The sequence below is a fragment of the Mustela erminea genome, chromosome 11 (genome assembly GCF_009829155.1).
Source record: "Mustela erminea isolate mMusErm1 chromosome 11, mMusErm1.Pri, whole genome shotgun sequence".
NCBI lineage: Eukaryota > Metazoa > Chordata > Mammalia > Carnivora > Mustelidae > Mustela > Mustela erminea.
Window position 1 is genome coordinate 17,649,280 of NC_045624.1, and position 19,499 is coordinate 17,668,778.

Genomic DNA, 19,499 nt, shown 5'->3' on the forward strand with positions numbered 1-19,499 from the left:
CAGGGGGCGACAGAGGCCTCCCCAGCCGGGTGGTGCTGGGTCAGTGCCTGGGGCTGACTGCTCCGCTGTCTCCCATTAGGAAGCCTGGAGGAGAGAGGCCTCCTGGTGTGGAATCAGATGCAGGAGGACTCCGAGGAGACTGCAAAGGCCTTGGAGGTGTACCGCCTGCCCTGCGGGATCGGCACCAAGGTCTGCACGTCCTCCTGCACCCAGTACCTCCCCTTCTGGCCCAGGCTGGGAGCCGGGAGCCGGGAGCAGGGCCGGAACCTGCTGGCCCGCCTCTTCCAGGACCCCTCGGGAGCACGCGGGAAGGGCGCCTCTGAAACCAAGCTGTGACAAGAATGTCCTCACGCCCGCCCCAACGCGCTCTTCACCCCCCTCCCCAACCTCAGGAGCTCATCCGCATGGCGAGGAGGGGTGGGCACCCTGCACGCAGGGTAGCCAGATGAGTACTGATTACGGCCATGAGGAGGGTGCTGCTTTGATACACTTGGACGCCACAGCCTTCCACGTGCTCCAGCGAAAACCAGGCACCCACCTCCAGCGTCAGCCCGTGTGACCCACGGTTCGCCCAGATGCGCTGGGCCCACACGTTCTCGGTCATACTTTGATGCCTTGGGACCAAGAGGCCTGGGGTGGCAGAGGGGACGGAGGTGGGGCTGTCTGCTGGAAGGCACCGGGAACAGTTGTCTTCGAGCCCCTCTTGTCCTCCCCTCCCTGGCACCTGCCCCTGGAGTCTGGCGCCTCAGGAGAGATGAGGAGGACCCCCTGTTCCCCCAGCGCCTGCTCTGATCTCCTGGTGCTCCAGGCCGCCCCTGGCTCAAGCTGTTTGTGATGGAAGATTCTTAACGTGGACGTTCTTGGAATCGAGTGCCCGGACTCTGGCTTAGGCTTTGCCCGCTCGTGCAGGCTGCCAAGGAATCAGAACCCACTCCACCAAATGGCCTCCCTCAAGAGTGCAGCATGAACTCCTGCCTGAGTTTCCAGCTGTCTGGTCTGCCCTGCAAATTTCAGATTTGCTGTCTCCACCATTAATACTTAAACCGATACCTACCCCCGTACCCTTACCTGTCCTCTGGGGTCTGTTTCTCTGACAGATAGGTGCTGACTCATACGGGACGATATCATCAGTCAAGACACAGGAAGATACCTTTGTAGGAAGAGGCCTCGGTGGGGAGGACGGCAGGGCAAGGCCCATCGGAGGGGATGTTAAAGCGACACAGACGTCCTGGGCTGCACCACAGCCAGTGATCCCTGCGGGTGGGGAGCAGAGGGCTGTTGGATCTGAAGAGTGGAGGCAGGGACACTCCTAGCACATGGCCACAGGGAGAAAGGACACAGCATTCCCCTGAGGTCTGCCCTGGCCAGGGTCCGCTGCCACACAATGCTCCAGGACTGAGGGCTGCACCGGAGTGGGTGGGGGCCACTTGGAGCTGGCACGTGTTCCTTGAGGACCTACTCTGTGCAGGCACCTCTGTAAAGGCTGATTTCTCCTTTCCCACATACTGGATTGTCCTTGACCTTGTCCTTGGGGGCCTGGACGGGGGTAGGTGTGAGTGCTCCTCTCTCCTTCCTTCCCAGCACCCGTGTGGGCGACCCCGGGGATAAAGGCCTGCCCGCGCCTCCTTTGGGTGGTTCATCAACAGTAGTGTGCTGCCTACAGTCCTTGCAGAGTGCCATGCGAGTCCTTGGGAGTGCGCTGCTGATAGGACAGAGGGGAGGCGTGAGCCCCGGGGCTTAGGGCAGGCAGACAGCGCTCAGGCCCTAACGCATAACCCACACGCCGGGTTCTTCCAGAGGAGATGGAACAGCTGAAGTATTCAAGAGGCCTTCAGGGCACAGGAGCCTCTGTCACGACGACGGGAAACTTGAAAAAGCCAGGGAAGCCGTTCTCTGCTCGGCCGGCGTGTTAGTCTGGGTTCTCCAGAGAAAGAGAGCCCTGGGGATGTGGGACGTGGGTATGTGTGCACGCACACACGTCCACACACGACATGCACGCGCGTACACACATACACAGGGAGAGAGAGGTGTTCAGGAACGGGCTGTCCTGACAATGCAAGCTGGAATGTCCATCATCAGCAGGAGAGTTGCTGCTCGTGTCTGAAGGCGCTTCCCTCCCCCTCGTGGGAGGCCAGTCTTCGGTTCGATTGGATCCTCCAGCTGACTGGATGAGGTCGACCCATTTCAGGGAGGCTAATGGCTCCACATTTCCTCAAAGTCTGCCGGTTCAGATGTTTATCTCACCTCACTACACCATCCTAGAAACATCGAGAATCATGTGTGACCAAGTGTGTGGGTACGGTGGCCTGGTCAAGCTGACACATAGACTCTACTGTCCCATGCAGTGTGCGCGCCCGGGAACCTTGCCAGAAAGCATTCAGAACCCGGCGGGAGCGGGCTTGAGCTTCATTTAGGTACCAGATGAGGCAGATGAAGCTCGTTCTACCCTGATGTCCTATAGCTCCTATAGCACAGGCACGGTCAGCACCCTTCCTGGGCTGCCACAGCATGCATGATGAGCAAGGGGCCTCCAGAACTCTCTAGAACCCACCAGAACTATGCTCCAAACCCAACCTTTGCCAAAAGTACCTGGTGTCCTGGTACCTCTGGGGACAAACCCTGCCTGTCCTTTCTTGAAAGGCCCATGGACTGGGCTTCAGCCAGGCTGCACCAGGTCCCCCTCAGTGGGAGCAAAGGAAAAGCAGGTGTGTACCTCGCAGCGGGCCAGGTGACCTGACGCCAAACAACTCTGAAAGACTGACACAGAGCCACACTACTTTTAAAGCCTTTATAATAATCAGAACCTCAAACCAACAAAATGCTCTGGGACATTCTGCAATATCCCGGAAGGGGGAGGTGGGTACAGCCTTGGCTGCCGGCATTAATACTTGGAAACTGCCCACCGCCTTCACCCCGTCCTGTCCCAGCCATTCCGTGTCACAGATCTTCATCGTCAAAGGTCTCCAGGCACCTCAGCATTACCAGCTCATCGTCAATGGGCTGGTCTGGTTCCTGCAAAACGTAGGGTGGCAGAGGATCAGCGTGTAGTTAAGGAATCCAGGCCCCAGGCATGTGGGACAGCCCCGGCACCTTCCGCAGAGTCTACCCCGTCTCTGGCTGCACCTCCTTCTCCAGCTTCCGGCCAGGAAGTAAGGGCTCTAGGCGGTGGGGCGGGGGCAGGGTTGGGGGGAATGTCCCATTTCCGTTTCACGCAACTGCCACATTCTATGATCTTAAGAAAGGGTTTTCCTGGACACAACGGAACTGGATTCTTTTCCATACCGAACACTTCCAGGATCCCATAAGCCAGAGGGGAGACCTCTCCAAGCTTTACCCAAATGCCCCTCGGTGGAGGACAGCGAATTACACCAGGGTGCCCGCCAAGGGGATGCCACACAGCTGTTTGAAATAACAGAAATGAGGTCGTTCTCTGGGGGATATACTATTTAAAAAGAAGAGGGGGCATCTGGGTGGCTCAGTCACTTGTGTCTGACTCTTGGGTTCGACTCAGGTCACGATCTCAGGATCGTGGGATCGAGGCCCCCCCACCCCCCTTTTCAGGACCTGTGCTCAGCGGGAGATCTGCCCGAGATTCTCTTTCCCTCTCCTGCTTGTGTCCTTTCTCTCAAACAAACCTTAAAAAAAAAAAAGCTAGTACAACATAACGAGTAGTGTAGGTTCTCATTTGTATTTGAAGGATTATATAAACCTCTGTAGGTTATCTCTGGGTGGTTGTCCTGAAACTAGTAATGGTGATCCCTTTGGGGAAGTGAATGGGGAGTCAGGAAGGGATGCTGGTCGGAGCGAAACTGAGTTTTCTTTGTATTTCTTTTGGTAACTTTAAAGTTTTAAAGTAGGTATGTGGGTTAACTACTCACTAATTGTTTAAGAAGTAGCTCTACGTTATTTAATTCCCTTTATAATGATCTTCCACTGACTTCTCTGACCCCCCCATTACCTCTTCCCCTAAAAGGGTGTTCCTGGGTTTAGCTCTTCCTGTCTTTCCCCATCTTGGCAGAAAATGATCCCTATAGTTTGTCATAGGTTGGTCCCCTGGGGCCCTAGGAAGCGTCCCGAAACCCAGTCAACCATCCCATGAATGTGGGACCCGGTCCTGGGGGTGACCAATGGCCAGGTTGGCAGCAGGGGGTCTCTGGGAAAATCACATGGGCCCCCTCATTCAGGGTGAAGACCAGAGCAAAGCTTGAGAAAAGGCAGAGTGGAGCACAGGGGGCACCAGGAGGCCAAGAGTCCCAGGAGGGACGGCCCGTGAGTCTCTGTCACACTGACTGCTTGAATGTTGTTCAGAATGGTCCAGTTCTCTAAGCCCCCGAAAATGGTGTCTGAGGCATTTTTAAGCTACAGGGTTGGGAAAGCAAGAGGCTGAGAGAGGTGCCTGCTGGTACTGGGTGCTGAGATGTGTTGAATCATATCCTTCCTACCCCGATTCATGCCCACCTGGAACCTTCTTCGGAAACAGGGGCTTTGCAGGTATAATTAGCTAAGGACTGCAAAATGAGCTCCTCCTGGGTTTAGGGTGGGCCCCTCATCCAAAAGACCAGTGTCTTTAGAAGAAGATGAGAGGGCTAGAGAGACTCCCAGAAGGCCTTGTGAAGACAGGAGGCCCTGGTGGGAGGGATTCAGCTGTGAGCCTAGGCCTGCAGAGGACGGCCGGGAGCCCCCGGAGCTAGGAAGAGGCAAGGAGAGACCTTTCCTCGAGCCTTCAGAGGCGGCATGGCCCTGCCAGCACCTTCATTTGGCCTCTAGCCTCCAGGACTGTGAGAGAAGCGTTTTTTGTTGTTTTAAGCTACTGTGTTTGGTCATTTGTTACAGCGGTCCTAGGTACTGTCCAGGAGCTGGTTAAGGTTTCATCCAATGACCTCGTGATGCTGATGGGGGAGAGGGTGGGGAAGAGAACGAGATTTTCCTCACAGCACCGCATAGCCGAGGCCAGGGGCCTCCCGCACCAGAGCCACCCGGTCAGCTTGTTCAAAATTCAGGTTCCTGGGGCCCCGCCTCGCAACAGTGAACGAGAATCTGGGGTGCTGGGGCTTCAGGAAACTGCGTTTCCAGTTAGCTCCCAGGACGAAGTGGAGTCGAAGTGGACCTGGCAGAGGGAAGCGAAGGATTCGTGGGAAAGGCCCAAATTATACTTTGGTCTGTTGGAAAGCTGCCCCAATTACTTTTAGACAAACCTTGCCATTATTACTGCTTACCTTTTAAAAGAAACAGTTGTATCTTTGCTGAATTAGTAGAGAAAATCCTTGGCTATGAAAGGGTCTGTCCCCTTCAGGCATAACTCTCCTTCCCCCATGGAAGTTTCTAGGATGTCCCTTCTAATCAAGACACAACCAGCTTTGGGGAAGTGGAAATTAATACCCTTCAAACGCTGAGGGCAAATATTAGCTCAGAGTCTCAGAAGACGACAGGACAGCGTAGCCTCTTGGAAACGACTCACACAATGTTGACAAAGTCCCTGGGATCTGGTCGACACTTCCGGGGACCCCCTGTCTCAGTCCTGCCCTGGAGACCATCCGTGTGCCTCTTCCCTCAGTTTCCCTGGATGTCGCCCATCCCCCAGGATGTGTCAGGCTGATGCCCACCATCCACGGGACAGGCCGAGAGAACGAAGGGACGTCTGCCCCCAGGGTGAGGGGAGGGGAGGTGTGAGGTGAGGTCCCGCTGGTGGGGAGGCCTCAAGGGTCCTTCCCGCCATCCTAAGGGAGGTGAGACGAGGTCTCCTCGTGCTCTGCTCCGTCCTACCTGTTTTAACTGAGGGTTAATACAGCAAAGGCCTTTAAAAAAATCGATGATCTGCATGTAGAGCTGAAACTTCTCCTCCGGATATTCTGGGATGTGGCTGGCAAACACCGAACTGATGACAGAAAGGGGAAGAGACAGCAATCCTCAGAACCCTCCTCTTTGGCCTCTGCTGGCCCCCCCTAAAATTCCTGGATTACAGTTTGAACGAGGCACTTGTAAACACCCCGTAAACAGCTTCCATGTCACGTGTGGAACCCACGGGAAAAGGGAGACCCTGGGGAGACTGGCTCCTGTGCCCTAATTTAGTGTTCTGGGCTGTGGCCTGTGGAAGAAGGAGCAAAATGGCCTCTCTCCCTCAGAGTCCCCCTCAGAGATCCACGCCCCGCGGTCCTGGTCCCTGTGGCTTCCCGGAGAGCTCAGGGGGCACAGGCCACACTGGAGCTCAGTCCCCTGAGATGTCTCCCTTCCATGGGGGGGCAAGCCCCGATGATGCAGGGAGGTGGCTTGTGTGGCAGGCTCCTTCCCCCGGCCTTCCTGGGACCGGGGAGCAGCCCCACGACGTCAGGAGCCTGAAGTGCTGGGACAGCCTACGTGTTGACCTCACATTCTCTCAGAAGCGGGTCCCACTAGCCACATAGAAACCCTCTGGCACCAATCCCTGCCTTCTCCAGGGATAGCAGAAAACATTTTCCAGTAGGCCGTTTCCATGTTCCATCAGCAGGGCAAGGAATTCCAGATCCTGCTTGTCAAGTACACTCTGGCCACTTCTTACCAAAGTTCTCACGGCCGGAGCCTGGCTCCGAAATAGGAAAGTCCACCTCCAGCCCATTTCAGCAAAACCAGACCCCACACACAGCTGACGGGAGCGGGAGTCACCCCCTAAAATCACTTTGGAGGGTTTGAGGCAGTCCGTTGAGGCCGGATGGAGCTGGCTACTTGTGGGGAGACAGGCTGATGTCCGGTGCCCCCCCACCGCCCCCCAGGCAGCCAGGTGACCAGGGGCTGCGTGGCTTCGGAGGAGAGTGGGGTTAGTCGTTGGAATATGAGGACAGGAATGTCTCCTCACTCCCAAAGCAGGAAAACAAAACGTTCAGGCATTTTTCAGCCTTCTTAAGGGTCTGTGCCTGCAGGCTCTAAGCCCGCAGCTTTTCAAATGGCCAGGGAATTCCAGTGCTAGACCAGCCCGGTCTTGCCTCTCCCCATATCCCGCTTTGTGTCTCTCACTCCACGGGGTCAGCTCTCCCCTGCTCCCTTCTTTCCACCTCCGTCCCCAGCAGCCCCTGCAAAGCAGCTTCCCCCTGCACGGCTCAGAGAAGCCCTCCGCTCAGGGCGCAGGCCCTGTTCCGTGTTGGCCCAGGCTCTCCGTGTCCCAGAGCCCCTGCCCAGCTCTCAGAGCAGATGCTGTGGCAACGCCCACGGCCCCCTCCCTCTGGGCAGATGGAGCACGGGGACAACCCACAGCCCATAACCTGCTGCGTCTCCATGCTGGGCCAGGATGGGAGAGTCTCCTACGCGCAAAAGCCCCACACCGAGCCGCCCCCCCCCCCCCCAGACAGCCGCACAGTCCTAGGCCCAGCCCGCTTTGAACCACAGACAAAGCGGATCTCTGAGAACTTCGTGGAATTCTGTACCCCTCTGCGGGCAGCAGGGAAGCAGCTCCTAAACACCCCAGCTGCCCCCTCCCCAGATTGTGTCCTACCCCCTTCCTCACCTAGAGCTGGAGGTACTGGGAGCCTCGTTTTTGTCCAGGAAACTGGCCACATCGAAGGCGTCTTCAAAGAGTATCTGGAGGAAGGCACAGAACATGGTCAGAGAGAACTGCAGACTGGCGTTTGCTCTGGGCTGCTGGCAGCGATGAGGAGAAAGGCTCTGTCCTTCACCCTCATTCCCAAAGGGTGGGTGGAAGCTGGGGCCCAAATGCAGGGTCACTGTCTGGTGACCTTCCCAGGCAGTACCTAGTGAGCGCTTGTCTGCCCAGAACAAACCAAGACCCCAGAGGGGGTTACAAGGGATGGGGAAGCCCCCGGGGACTGTGGTCATCTCTTCCTTCTTCCTTCCTTTTCTCTTTTCTTTTCCTTTCTTTTTTCTTCTCTTTTCCTTCCTTCCTTCCTTCCTTCCTTCCTTCCTTCCTTCCTTCCTTTTCTTCTTTCTTATTTTTTTAGCGAGAAAGTGTGCAAGCAGTGTAGGAGGGGCAGAGGGAGAGGGAGAGAATCCCAAGTAGGCTCCATGAAGTGAGGAGCCCAAAGCAGGGCTTGATCTCATGGCCTTGAGATCATGATCTGAGCCAAAATCAAGAGTCGGTCACTTAATGGACTGAGCCACCCAGGCACCGCTAAATCTCTTTTTTTTCTAGAAGGTGGGAGCTCAGGCATTCAGTGCAACAGCCAGAGCTTCTATGCACACCAGAAGAGGGCTCATCTACACCTCCCAAGAGGCAGAGGCTCTTGGCGCCCAGGATCCGCAAGCTAGCAGTCTCGTGCCAGGACAGCGGGATAAGAGGTTGGTGGTTTGGGGTTGGGCTGCAAGAGAGCCAGCTCCCAGTCCTGCTGCTCACTAAGCTGTGTGACCTCGGGCAAGTGACCTCGTTTCTCAAATCCTTCTCCTATACAAAGGGAATCACAACAGAACCTACCCATAGGGATGTTGCAGGAATTAAATAGATGAGTTACGTGAAACACCGGGCACATAATAATGCCCAATTTGTTGGTTATTATTGAATATTACCAGCTTTATAAAAGAGACGCATGTTTATTGTGCAATTTTGGAAAATAGAAACAGATAATATCATTGAGAAACCATCCCAGCCAGAGAGGTCCATTGCTGACACACTGACCTATTTTCCTCCGGTCATTTCCTGAGGCATATTATAGCCTGTATTTCCAATTTTGCAATCTTGTTATTTAGATGGTTTTTCAGTCCTGCTTGGCTTTAAGTCTTGAAGACTATTAAATATTCCACAGGAATGTGATATACATTTAGGGAATATGCAAGATTTAGCAAATAAATATGCAGGGTGCTAAGTTAAATTTGAATTTTTAGGTAAAGAATGAATCATTTTTTAGCATGAGAATGGGCCCAGTATTGCATGGGAGGTTCTTACATCCAGACTCTCACTGGGCACACCTCACTGTGTCACCCTGTTTATGAGCACAACCATCCGGAGAAGAGGAGAGGGAGCTCTCTGGCCCCAAGTTGGCAGGTTCCGGCAGGTTCTGGCAGGTTCCACAAGGTCTCTCCTGTCCCCTTATCTGGGACACACTGCTCTTTCTCTGGAAGTCTTGTGTCTGTCCTTCTTGTCTTCTCACAATTTGCTTCCCCTGAACTGAATCCCCTGGAACTCGGGCCATGTAGGTGGCCCTTCTTCTGATCTTCTGGACATTTCATGGTGTCCTTCTTTTTAATATCCCTTTGTTCATCTTGAAGAGGATCTGGAAAGAGGCCACTGAAAGGACCAGTCCAGAAGCTCATCCATCCAGTGTGTGTGCTTCCCCAGCAGGTCTGAGGCTGGGTCCTGGGCCCAAAATTCCTGCCTTAGCCAATCAACCACTGAAGTTCTGGGCCACCGTCCTCACCTGTGCACTGCCCTCTTGCCGCTAGCCTGGGAGGGGTACTGCCAGGCTCTGTGGCCGTCCCGGAGCACCCAGCACACTTATGGGGCCATGCTTCGTGAGAATTGGCCGGAAAACGCCCGGCAAAGTCACCTCGGGCGCCAAACGTCTGCTGGGTCGCCCCCCTGGGGCCTGGCTGGGCATGGTGAGTGCCTGCTCCCGCACCCCGCCAAGAGGCACTCCGTGAGACGGACAGTGGCACAGCTGTCCCTGCACACAGGGGCCCGCCCCAGACACCACCGTCCTGCTGTACGACCTCTCCAGATGGACCAGGAGCTACAGAGGTTTCACTGCAACTGATCTGGAAGCCAACGTGGGAGTAGCTGTGTCTCTGCCCCTGCCCTGCGCAGAACCACACTCTGTCCTGCTTACCTTGTCACTCAACCCTGGCTTGGCCCAAGCTTGGGGATGGTGGTGTGGCAGAACTCTGATCCGGGCACAGCCGAGGGACTGCTGCCAGCTTTCCCCAACAGCAGGAGAATGGGAGCCCTCAGCCATTCCCGAAAAAGGTAAGAGAAGCTGCTTCCATGATTTGGGGACATGAGACGGTGGCTTGGGTCAGCTCTTTCTTGAGGAAAAGTTCGAGCTGCAAAGGCGCAAACACCGTCAGGTTCCAGTGGGACAGACTTGTCCGCACATTTGGCAGATGCTTTCCTTTTGCTTTGTGTGAGCCTCTGGGAAAAGGCACTTCAGGGTACAAAGACATCCAGGCCGGCTGACATGGGCGGGGGTATGAGGTCCTTAGCTGTTGCTTTCCCGGCCCCTCTTGGACTGGAGGAGAGCTCAGGTTCTCTCCTGGTGGACCCCACATTAGTGGACAAACAGATGAGAAACCACAGTCCCCGGAGGGACGGCTGGGGAAGGGGAGCAGATGTGGATGACTGTTTCTCGTCTGAACTGGGAGTTCCTTCCAGTGACGCCCTTGTCCACCGGTCACTGGGGCTGCCTGTTTAAAATGCAGGCTCTGGGGGCACCTGGGTGGCTCAGTGGATTAAAGCCTCTGCCTTCGGCTCAGGTCATGGTCCCGGGGTCCTGGGATCGAGCCCCGCATCAGGCTCTCTGCTCAGCGGGGAGCCTGCTTCCTCCTCGCTCTCTGCCTGCCTCTCTGCTTACTTGTGATCTCTGTCAAATAAATAAATAAAATATTAAAAAAAAAAATGCAGGCTCTGAGCTGCCCCCCTCAGGAACAGTGGGTGTGAGGTATTAGCCAGGTACCTGCCTCTTTATTAAACTCCATTTAAGAAGCATCAGGGAAGATGGTGAAGGTTGACCATACACAGGTGACCAAAGGGCAAAAAGATTTGAGAAATTCTGTGGTGAAGGAGATCTAGGAGCTGGGCCTCCTGGGTAAGTCACCCCACTCGTTAGGCCTCATCTGTCAACCAGCAGCAGTGGACTGGGTGACTGGCATTCTGTTGTTCTCCAGGCCCAGGGCCCTGAGGGCTGGGAAAGTTCCAGAAGGACGGGCCTTTCAGGGCTGTTCCCCAGGGTCATGGGCACTAGGACTGTGTCTGGCTCTAAGGGTCCCCAGAGAGCCACAGGACATCTCCTGAAAGGGACCACCCACAGAGGGGCGTTTGGGAAGTCAGGGCAAAGCGGAGTGGAGGCGTTTTCCTGGTGGAGGCTGTGGGTACTGAATGTCCTACAAGGCACAGGACAGGCCGGGAGAGCGAGGACCTGCCTGCCCCAGGCTGGAGAATCAGGTCAGACAGACGTGGCCCTTGTGGTAGCTGCAGGCTCCGGAGGCCATCCTAATTCTGGAAGTGCAGCTGAGGGGCCCATGCAGATCTCAGCACTGAGTGACCCCCCTCGGGCAACCAGACACACGGCACTGCCGTCCATGGCTTCCGATAACTGGAGCTCTGAGAAGTGCGTTTGTGATGAAGGTATGGCTGCCTCTCCACGTGCATTCCTCTCCCTTCACTAAACGGCAGCAATGCTCTCTGCCATGGGAACTGACCTCCTCTGAGGAATTGGGCCTGACGGGTCCACACACAATACTGTCTCCATGATGTCAGTCATTGGCTCAGTCATCTGGCCTGTTCTGGCCAATGAGAGGACAGGAGAGGTATGGCAGAAATTTCTGGAAAAGTTCTTCCTTGAGCCTTAAAAACAAGCTGCTGGAATCTTTCTCTCTCTGACCCGACGTAGAGGAGGAGGGACGAGGGCTCGGTTGTTCCCAGCTGCCATTCCCCAGTCACGTGGGATAGGGAACATAGGTGAGAAGCCAGGTTTATGCTGAGGCAGAGCAGGGAGAGGGGAAGAACCAGGTCCGTTTTGATGTCCCTGAGACCAGCAGGAAGCCCTCCTGACCTTGGGACCTCCCTGGCTGTGAGAAGTACATTTCTGAGTGGTTTAAAAAAGCAAGAAACTTGTAGTCAAAATAATCCCAACTGATACAACCTTCTAAGCCTTCTCTTCTATAATCCCCATGGAAAGGTCCAGAAGAAGGAGAAAAAGAAAGGCCATTCTGTGGTTGTGGAGTTTACGTCAGGTAAATCAGAAACTCACTGTGGGAGTCAGAATCCAACCATTACCTCAAACTCGGTAAATGACCCCAAGCAGATCCCTGGTGCCTCCAGGCCAAAGGTGACCGAGTCGTTCCTGCGCCCACCTCCACCCGGCCCAGAGAGGGTCTGCTCACCTCCTCCGGGGTGGAGACGAGCGAGCAGCTGGCTCCTTGGCTGTCAAACCCACTGTCCTTCATGCTGCCGTCGGCACAGGCCGGCTCCTGAAAGGCCCCGCCAAGGCCCTGGAGGTCGCTGTGCCTCTGTGCCCAGGCCTGCAGGAGACTGGCCTTCCTCTCCTCAGAGAGGTTCTGCCACAGGTGGGAGATGGCAGCAGAGACAATGGGGAGTGTCACCTCGTGTAAGGAGACAATCCCGCTCTCGATCAGAAGGTCCATCGTCTGCTTGTAAAAGTTGAGATACCTGGAACAGAAACAGTGTCATCTCCCAGACCTGAAGCCAGTGGCCGAAGGTCCCTCCCCAAGCCGTCTCCTCAGGATTCCGTTAGCAGGCTGTGGCCCACCGCACATGAGCCTTGCCACAGCTCTGTGGGTTACCAGGGGCTTTGCCTTCCTAGTCTGCCTGCCGCTGACCCTTGGAGAGCAGGAGCCATCAGGGATGACATAGCTCTTGTCCCCGGGTCCTTCCCCAGAGTCCCCATGGAGCTCTCTGCCTGACAGAAGAGAAAACTAGGAGTGAGGCCTGCTCGGTTCTCAGTCCATGGGAAAACCGCTTCAAATTACAAGCCCTATGAATGTGCCGACACATTCTTGTTTTACTTCAGGGCCTGAAATTCAGGCTTAGCTGTGGAAGGACCCTCCTTCTATTGGGCCCCTACCTCCAGAGGCCAGCATGGCCACCATGGGTCTTGAGTCTGCAGAGAAGCTGTGCATGGCCGTCTGAGTTAGTCATTCACCTTGTTTCTTACTATGAGACCAGGAATACAGGTAGGGCATGTGTGTTTGTGTGAATGGGGGTGCCTGGTCCTCATTATCCCCATCAACAGCTCCCCCAAAGACAACTCCAAATAGGGAAGTTGGTTTAAGGAAGCTCAGTGTATGTGTTGTACGATGTAGCTTCAAGATGATTTCTCTAGTCCCTCTGCCAACCTCATCCCCAACCCCTCCCATATGGAAATTCTGGAGCTTCCTTGATTATGGATCTTGTCCGAGAGTGAACTGAGGACACAGTGTGCCTCAGACGGAGCCTCTGTCCCCTTCCCCACAGGCTCCATGTGAAGCCACCCTTCCCAGCCGTTCACACCGTTCAAATTCCATGAGGTCCGGCAGCAAGGTGACTGGGGAGTTTAAGAGCTCCACTTTCTTCTCTTCCACCTCCTCCTCTTCTTCCTCTTCCTCCTCTTCCTCCTCTTCCTCCTCTTCTTGGTCTTCCTCCTCCTCTTCCTCTTCTTCCTCCACTTCAGCATCCTTCCCGACTGCCTGGATTGGGCACCAGATGGCAGAACCTTTCTGCAGAACCTTATTTGAGACCAGGCTAGTGCGAAAACAGAAACAAGACAACTGCGAACTAATGCTCCTCATGAACACCAACACTGAGATTCCGAACACAATTTTAGTATTGGGACCAAGCGGGGCTCGTCCTAGGAGTGCAAGATGGCTGGTTCAAACATTGAATGTCAAGTAGTGGAACTCAACAGAGCAACAGGCTAGAGAAGAAAAACCATACGATCATCTCAACAGATTCAGAAAAGCACTCGGCAAAATGCAACATCCATTCATGACAAAAACTCTCAGTAAACTAGAAGTAGAAGGGAACCTCCTCCACCTGATAGAGGACACCTACAAAAAACCTAGAGCTAACATCATACTTGACAGTAAGAGACTGAATATTTCTCTGCCTAGGTCAGGATCAAGACAAGGATGTCCATCCACTCTTACCACTTCTATCCAAAATCGTACTGGAGATCCTCACCAGTCCAATCATGGGAACAGAAGAAATAAAAGATAAACAGATTGGAAAGGCAGAAGTCACACACAAATATGGGACTAGAACTAAGAAGGGTGTTTAGCAAGGCAGCAGGATACAAGGTCAATAAAGGAAAACCAATAGTGTTTCCACATATTAGTGATGGACAACTGGAAATTGAAATTTTAAGAAGTACCACTTACAACAGCACCCCAAACATGAAATGCTTAGGTTTAAACCATAAGTTCAGTCTGAAAAAGAAAGAGTGGATAAGTTAGACTTTATCAAAATTTTTAAATTCTGCTCTTCAAAAGGCAGTCTTAACGGAGCGGAATGGGGGGTGGTGCAGTTGGATAAGCGCCCAGCTCTTGGTTTTGGCTTAGGTCATGATCTCAGGGTCTCGAGATCGAGCCCCACGTCACTCCATGCCCAGAGTTTGTTTCAGATTCTCTTTCTCTCTTCCTCTGACCCTCCTGCTCATTCTCTCTCTCTCTCTCAAATAAATAAATAAATATTAAAAAAAAAAAAAGAACGGAATGACATGATATAATTTGGAAAACAAGGATTTGTACCCCAAATCTCTTCATCCTGATAGGAATAATCCCCAAGGAGATATCATGTTGAGTCAAAATACAAGTGCACCAGAAGAAAACCAAGGAGGATCCTTCTTAAAAGAGAAAAAAAAAATTTTTTTCCATTTCAGAGCAGAGGAAGCCTTTCTGTATTCTCCCAAGCCTAAGTCACGGGGGCAGGACGGCAGATTAGACTTCATTTTTTGCATGGCCGAAACAACAACAACAACAAAAAACAAAACATCAAAAGCAAAATAATAAAACAAATGACCAAGGGATAATTATTTGCAAGTCATGTCCTAAAAGAGAGCTAATTTCTCAGTACACGTAGAGGGCTTCTACAACTATGTGAGAAAAAGACCACCCACCCAACAGGAAAATGGGCAAAAATAGTAACAAGAAGTTCCCGGGAAGAAATACAAATGCTGTTGAACAAAGGCACTGAATTTCCCTCACAATGTAATTAATTAAAATTTAATAATTATGAAATGTAATCTGTTCCTGAGCTGATGCCATACTTTTCATTGTTGCGGGTTTAAAATACTGATAGTGAAAAATCCCGATTATTATGATTTTAAAAGAAATTTAGCCATTCTCATGTGGGCCCACGATGTAAGTATTGGTAAGATTTTAGTATGGGATAAAGCATGTATCTTCAATCGGTAAGGAAAAGATGGCTTACGTGATGAGTGTGGCTGGGATCAATGGCTAATCATTTGGGAAACCCCAATGCAACTGTCCGCCTCACTGAGACCACCTTGCCCATCACGAGGTGACGCTTGGGAGTCTTACCTGGGGTTGCCAGAGTACATGCTGGCGTATTCTGCCTTGACCTCCTCTAAGCTATTTGCATTCCCATCCTCCAGGTTGAAGGACTCTGTTGGGAAGGCGAAGGCAAGGGTCACAAAGGGGGAAGTCTGGTCTTTGTCAAGTCTCTCCCGCCCTCCCTATCCAGGTGGACTGTGAGTGGTCCCTGAGCTCCCCCAGATTCAATAAAAGGGAGTCAAGGGTCCAGTTTCCCCTCTCCTTCTAGATGTGAGCTTCTTGAACTGGCCCTTTTCCATCAAGACACTGAAAATCCCGTTCAGAGCTCAGTTTCCACCAGTTTCTGAGACCCGCCTTCCCAGGCCGCCGCCAGTCCCAGACTGAGTGCCAAGAAAGGGAGCCATGTTTTTGGCTTTGCTGTTGAGTGTGACAAGCGCTGGTCAGTGTCCTCTCTGGTCTCTCAAGATGGGATCAGGTACCTGACAACATCTGTCTGTCCTGCTAGACTATAAGGTCCCCAAGAGCGGGGGCATGACTCTCTTTGTAGCCCTGGGCCCAGCCCAGCGTCTGGCACACGGTAGGCACGCAGTAAGTGTCTGTTCACTTGGCCTAAGGCACTCTCTCTGCTTTCGATGGAAAAACCAACCATACTTTCTGTGGGAAGGAGATGGGGGTGACGGATGGGGGTCTATTACCTTTCAGCTTCAGCAGATTATCCAAGGTTTGTTCCAGCTCCTGGATGTGGTTCTTCGCCTTATTCAAAACCTGCCACTGAGGACAGAGACAGACGCTGCTGCAAAGCCAGCCTTCCACCACCCAGTCTATGGTTTGAGGGACACAGGAGTCCATTCCCGGTCTGAGGCCATCCTCCCTCAGAGGCGAAGCCACATTCCTTGACGTGGTCAACAAAAAGGGTGGGAAGCGTGTTCGGACGCACAGAAGGCATGAAGTTTAATTTGTATTCTGGAAATGGTTCTCCCAGAAATACTGGAATGTTTAGAAACAAGCCGTGTTCCGCAAACTACTAGGGCTCCTAAAGGGCAAGCAACCATATACGCATCTCTCCGAAGGTGGAATGAACAGGGAGTGAAGAGCATCTCCGAATGTGGGGGGGGCAGGGGGGGGAGCAGAGACAAACACACACAGAGGGAGGAGGAAGTGAAGACACAGGGAGAAGGTGGCCATGTGATCGGAGGGCGGCATCTCTAAGCCATGGAACGGTGAGGAATTGCCAACAAACACCCGAGCCTGGGAGGCAGGGAGGGCTTCTCTCAGAGGAAGCGTGGCCCTGTGGACACCTTGATTTTGGACTTGGAGCCTCCAGATGTCCACCACAATAACTTTCTGTTGCATCAAGCCGCCCAGTGTCTGGTATCTTGTTACGACAGCCCTAGGAAACTGACAGGACCTGCTTACACCTGACTCCTGTAGCTCAGATCCTGCCTTCTTGGATCTTACAAAGGCAAAATTCAGGGTTGTCCCTCCAGCAGGACCGAGACAGGAGGAGAACAGAGAGAACTCCTGGTCTGCACACTGTTTCCCAGCTGTGCCATTCTAGGCAAACGGTTTGACTTCCTGACGCCTCCGTTTCCTCATCTGTAAAATGGGGTGATCTGAATGGAACTGCAGGGACTAAATGAGCGAACATGCTGGGAAGCAATGCTAACACTTAAACCACTCTGATGGCGCCACACCTTTGCACACAGCCACCTCATGAGAGGCCACCACAGGTTCCTGAGGACCCCGTTACTATCGTGCCTGTTTAACAGACGCGGTAAGTGAAGCCTGGCCCAGAACGTGTCTCCCGAGGATGGAGGCCAGTCCGCCAGGCTTTCAGCCACCACGTCATGAGGTACAAACCGCAGCAGGTGCAGGTGAGTTTTCCTCTACGTTTACTTCCATTCCTTCCTTCTGGGCCCTGAACGCATGGTCTTTCTCTGGTTACACTCCCAGTCTGTGTGCACTTCTTCACGGGCCAGTGACAGGGACTTTGGGGTTTTCCACGGACCCCTGGGAACAGGCAGCCTATTCCTGTCCATCCAGGGGACATGGCGCAGAGCCCTGCCAGACAGGCTCTTGGCCCTAAGCCCCTTCATCTGGCTCAGTAGAGGGAGGAGGAAGAGCCCACCCCACACCTCTCACCTTCCACGCCCTTCTACGAGAGCAGGTGGGAGCTCTGCTCCGATTCTTTTGGTGGGAAAACGCTCACACCCCTACTTGGTACCTTGCACCCAGGTGCTCGGGGGGCCACCACTAAAATCAAGACACATTCCCAGACGCCGTGGCTCTGGGCACGAGGCCCGGAGCTGGAAACGGAGGCTCTTCTCCTCATCCTGCCCCCAGCCAGGCTGACGCATCCTTTCTGACTCCAGTCCCTCCTCTGTTACGAGAGGGCGAGGAACAGGCTCTCAGAGCCCCCTCCCCTGCTGGAAACCTCCTGTAACGCTCCTCCAATGATAGGAACTCATGCCTTCCAGCATCACCCAAACCACCTGGACCTTCCTCCATGCTCTGACAGAGGCACAAGTAGGCAAGAAAGAAGCCACAGAAGGATAGAGGTGAAATCTAGAGCAGGAAAAAGTAACTGCTGACCTGGAGAGCTCCAGTGCCTGCAGAAGAGACCTGGTTGGTGGACAAAACCAAGCTGCACGCGTGTGTGTGTGTGTGTGTATGTGTGTGTGTGAAAGAGAGAGAGAGAGAGAGATGGAGATGGCAGCATCCAGAAGCTGCTGCTGGAGACTCACCCCGTCCACTGGAGGGCGAGGCTGGCCAGTCCCTATTATTTCCCTTCCAGTGCCAGGCCTGTCTGTCCCAGGTGGGGAAGGCCCAGCTCCTGCTGTACCCACATGCGGCCACAAACAGCCGATCGAGATGCCCACAGCGGATCCCTGACCCACCCGGGCTGCCGCCCTTGGGGAGGGGACAGTGGGAGTGGGAGCGCCGGACCAGTCCTCCCTCCCCTCCCCCCACAGTCCCTTCCTGTCTGGAGACTGTTTCTCCCACACCCAGCTCCCCATACCTTCGAGGCTGTGAGGTCGGAATGGGAGTAAACCGTTTTCCTGAGGCTGCTGAACAGCCCTGCCAGGGTGGCTCGGTGGCGGGCCTGGGACAGGCGTCGGCGGGCCACCCGTGGCTCGAGCTCCTGTAGCTGTGCCAGGGGCCAAGGGGGCGCTCTGCCACTGGGGTTTCCGCCTTCTCCGGAGGTCGCCATGGGAAGCTGCAACGTAATATTATCCCCTTTGGGGGCCCTAAATAATAAAGATGCAATGTTAAAGAAAGAGGAAGGCAAGATCGAAGGAGAAAGAAAGGGGGTACCATTCCCAAGGAACGGGGCCCCAACCAGTGAATACAATCAATAACAGATACACAATAATAGATGACACAAAACCCAAGATTTGAACTGGACTCCTAGAAACACAAACCACTCCTATTTGACTAAACAGTCAAAGGGCGCTGCTGCTTCAAATGCGAAAGTTTCCGGAACACTGCCGGTAATCACCAGACACTTGTTAGTTGACAGGCGGTGGCCGAGGAGAGCCAGCCGGGCCCTGAGACCTCGTTCCTCACAGTCTGTGCGACGCTGAGCAGGCCCGTGCCCCACCCTCTCAGGGCTTGCCCGCCATGGGAATCACCCCTCTGTGATCTGAGTAGCGGTTACACAGGTATTTATACAAAAGAAGATCCATCTGTGTTCCTTGGAGTCATGAACCTTTTAATATATAATATTACATATATCTGATAACTCAAATAGAAGAGATGCAGCCTTCTACCTGTGAAAGCAAAAAGTCACATAAGGACAGAGAAGTGGAAGCAGGCTTGCCTTGTCCTGCTTCTAGTGGGTTCTGAAGATGATACTTATGTGGTCTCTTGTCCCATCTCAGTTTACAAACCAGGAGCCCTTCCTGAGGAGAGGCCATTCCAGGGCTGATACAGAACAGTTTTAACAGAAGACAGGGACCCTGCCTTCGGGTGCTCACCCCACCACTCAGAGGACAGGCAGCTCTGTGAACAGAGGGCCTGCATCTTCATCACCCCTGTCCCCCCCCAAGAGGTGTTCAGGGGTTTTGAGTGAATTAGAACGGAAGCCCTCCGCTGGGTCCACATGGCTCTGAGCTCAGTCCGGCTGCGTGGGGACCATGCATGACCTCAGCCAGAGCCTGCCATTTCTGAGGTGTGCCAGTCCCCTGGGGGGCACTGGAGGCAATACACAGGCCCAGGCCCCACTTCAACAACACCGGCTCTGAATCTCGTGGGGTAAGCCCAGGCATTTGGGGGGCAGCCTGCTCCCCAGCTGATGCAGCCATGTTCACAGTTGGAGCCACTGCGAGGCGCACACCCGCACACAGCGACGCATCTCT

The 19,499-nt window shown here is 53.8% G+C and overlaps 2 protein-coding genes across 6 annotated transcripts in view; one reads left to right on the forward strand and one right to left on the reverse strand.

Annotated features, from left to right (window-relative positions):
- The window catches only part of LOC116568725 (solute carrier family 23 member 2-like), a 53,744-nt gene extending 45,540 nt beyond the window's left edge, over positions 1-8,204 (forward strand). For 3 of the 5 annotated variants that reach the window (XM_032304370.1, XM_032304371.1, XM_032304373.1), the window contains one exon: positions 80-3,489. In XM_032304370.1, the coding sequence (XP_032160261.1) occupies positions 80-336 (257 nt within the window). In that variant the 3' untranslated portion in view covers positions 337-3,489. Of the gene's footprint in view, positions 1-79; positions 3,490-8,116 lie in introns of those variants that run through there. The other 2 variants (XR_004276744.1, XR_004276745.1) reach the window with 2 other exon arrangements.
- Positions 2,938-18,577, reverse strand: STRA8 (stimulated by retinoic acid 8). The gene is made up of 9 exons (XM_032305878.1): positions 18,161-18,577; positions 15,837-15,912; positions 15,169-15,253; positions 13,142-13,372; positions 12,016-12,301; positions 7,475-7,548; positions 5,604-5,875; positions 4,938-5,107; positions 2,938-3,012 (listed from the first exon to the last, which is right to left on the reverse strand). The coding sequence occupies exons 1-9, from the start codon at positions 18,350-18,352 to the stop codon at positions 2,938-2,940; spliced, it is 1,461 nt and encodes a 486-aa protein (XP_032161769.1). The 5' UTR covers positions 18,353-18,577.
- Between the last annotated feature and the right edge of the window lie 922 nt (positions 18,578-19,499).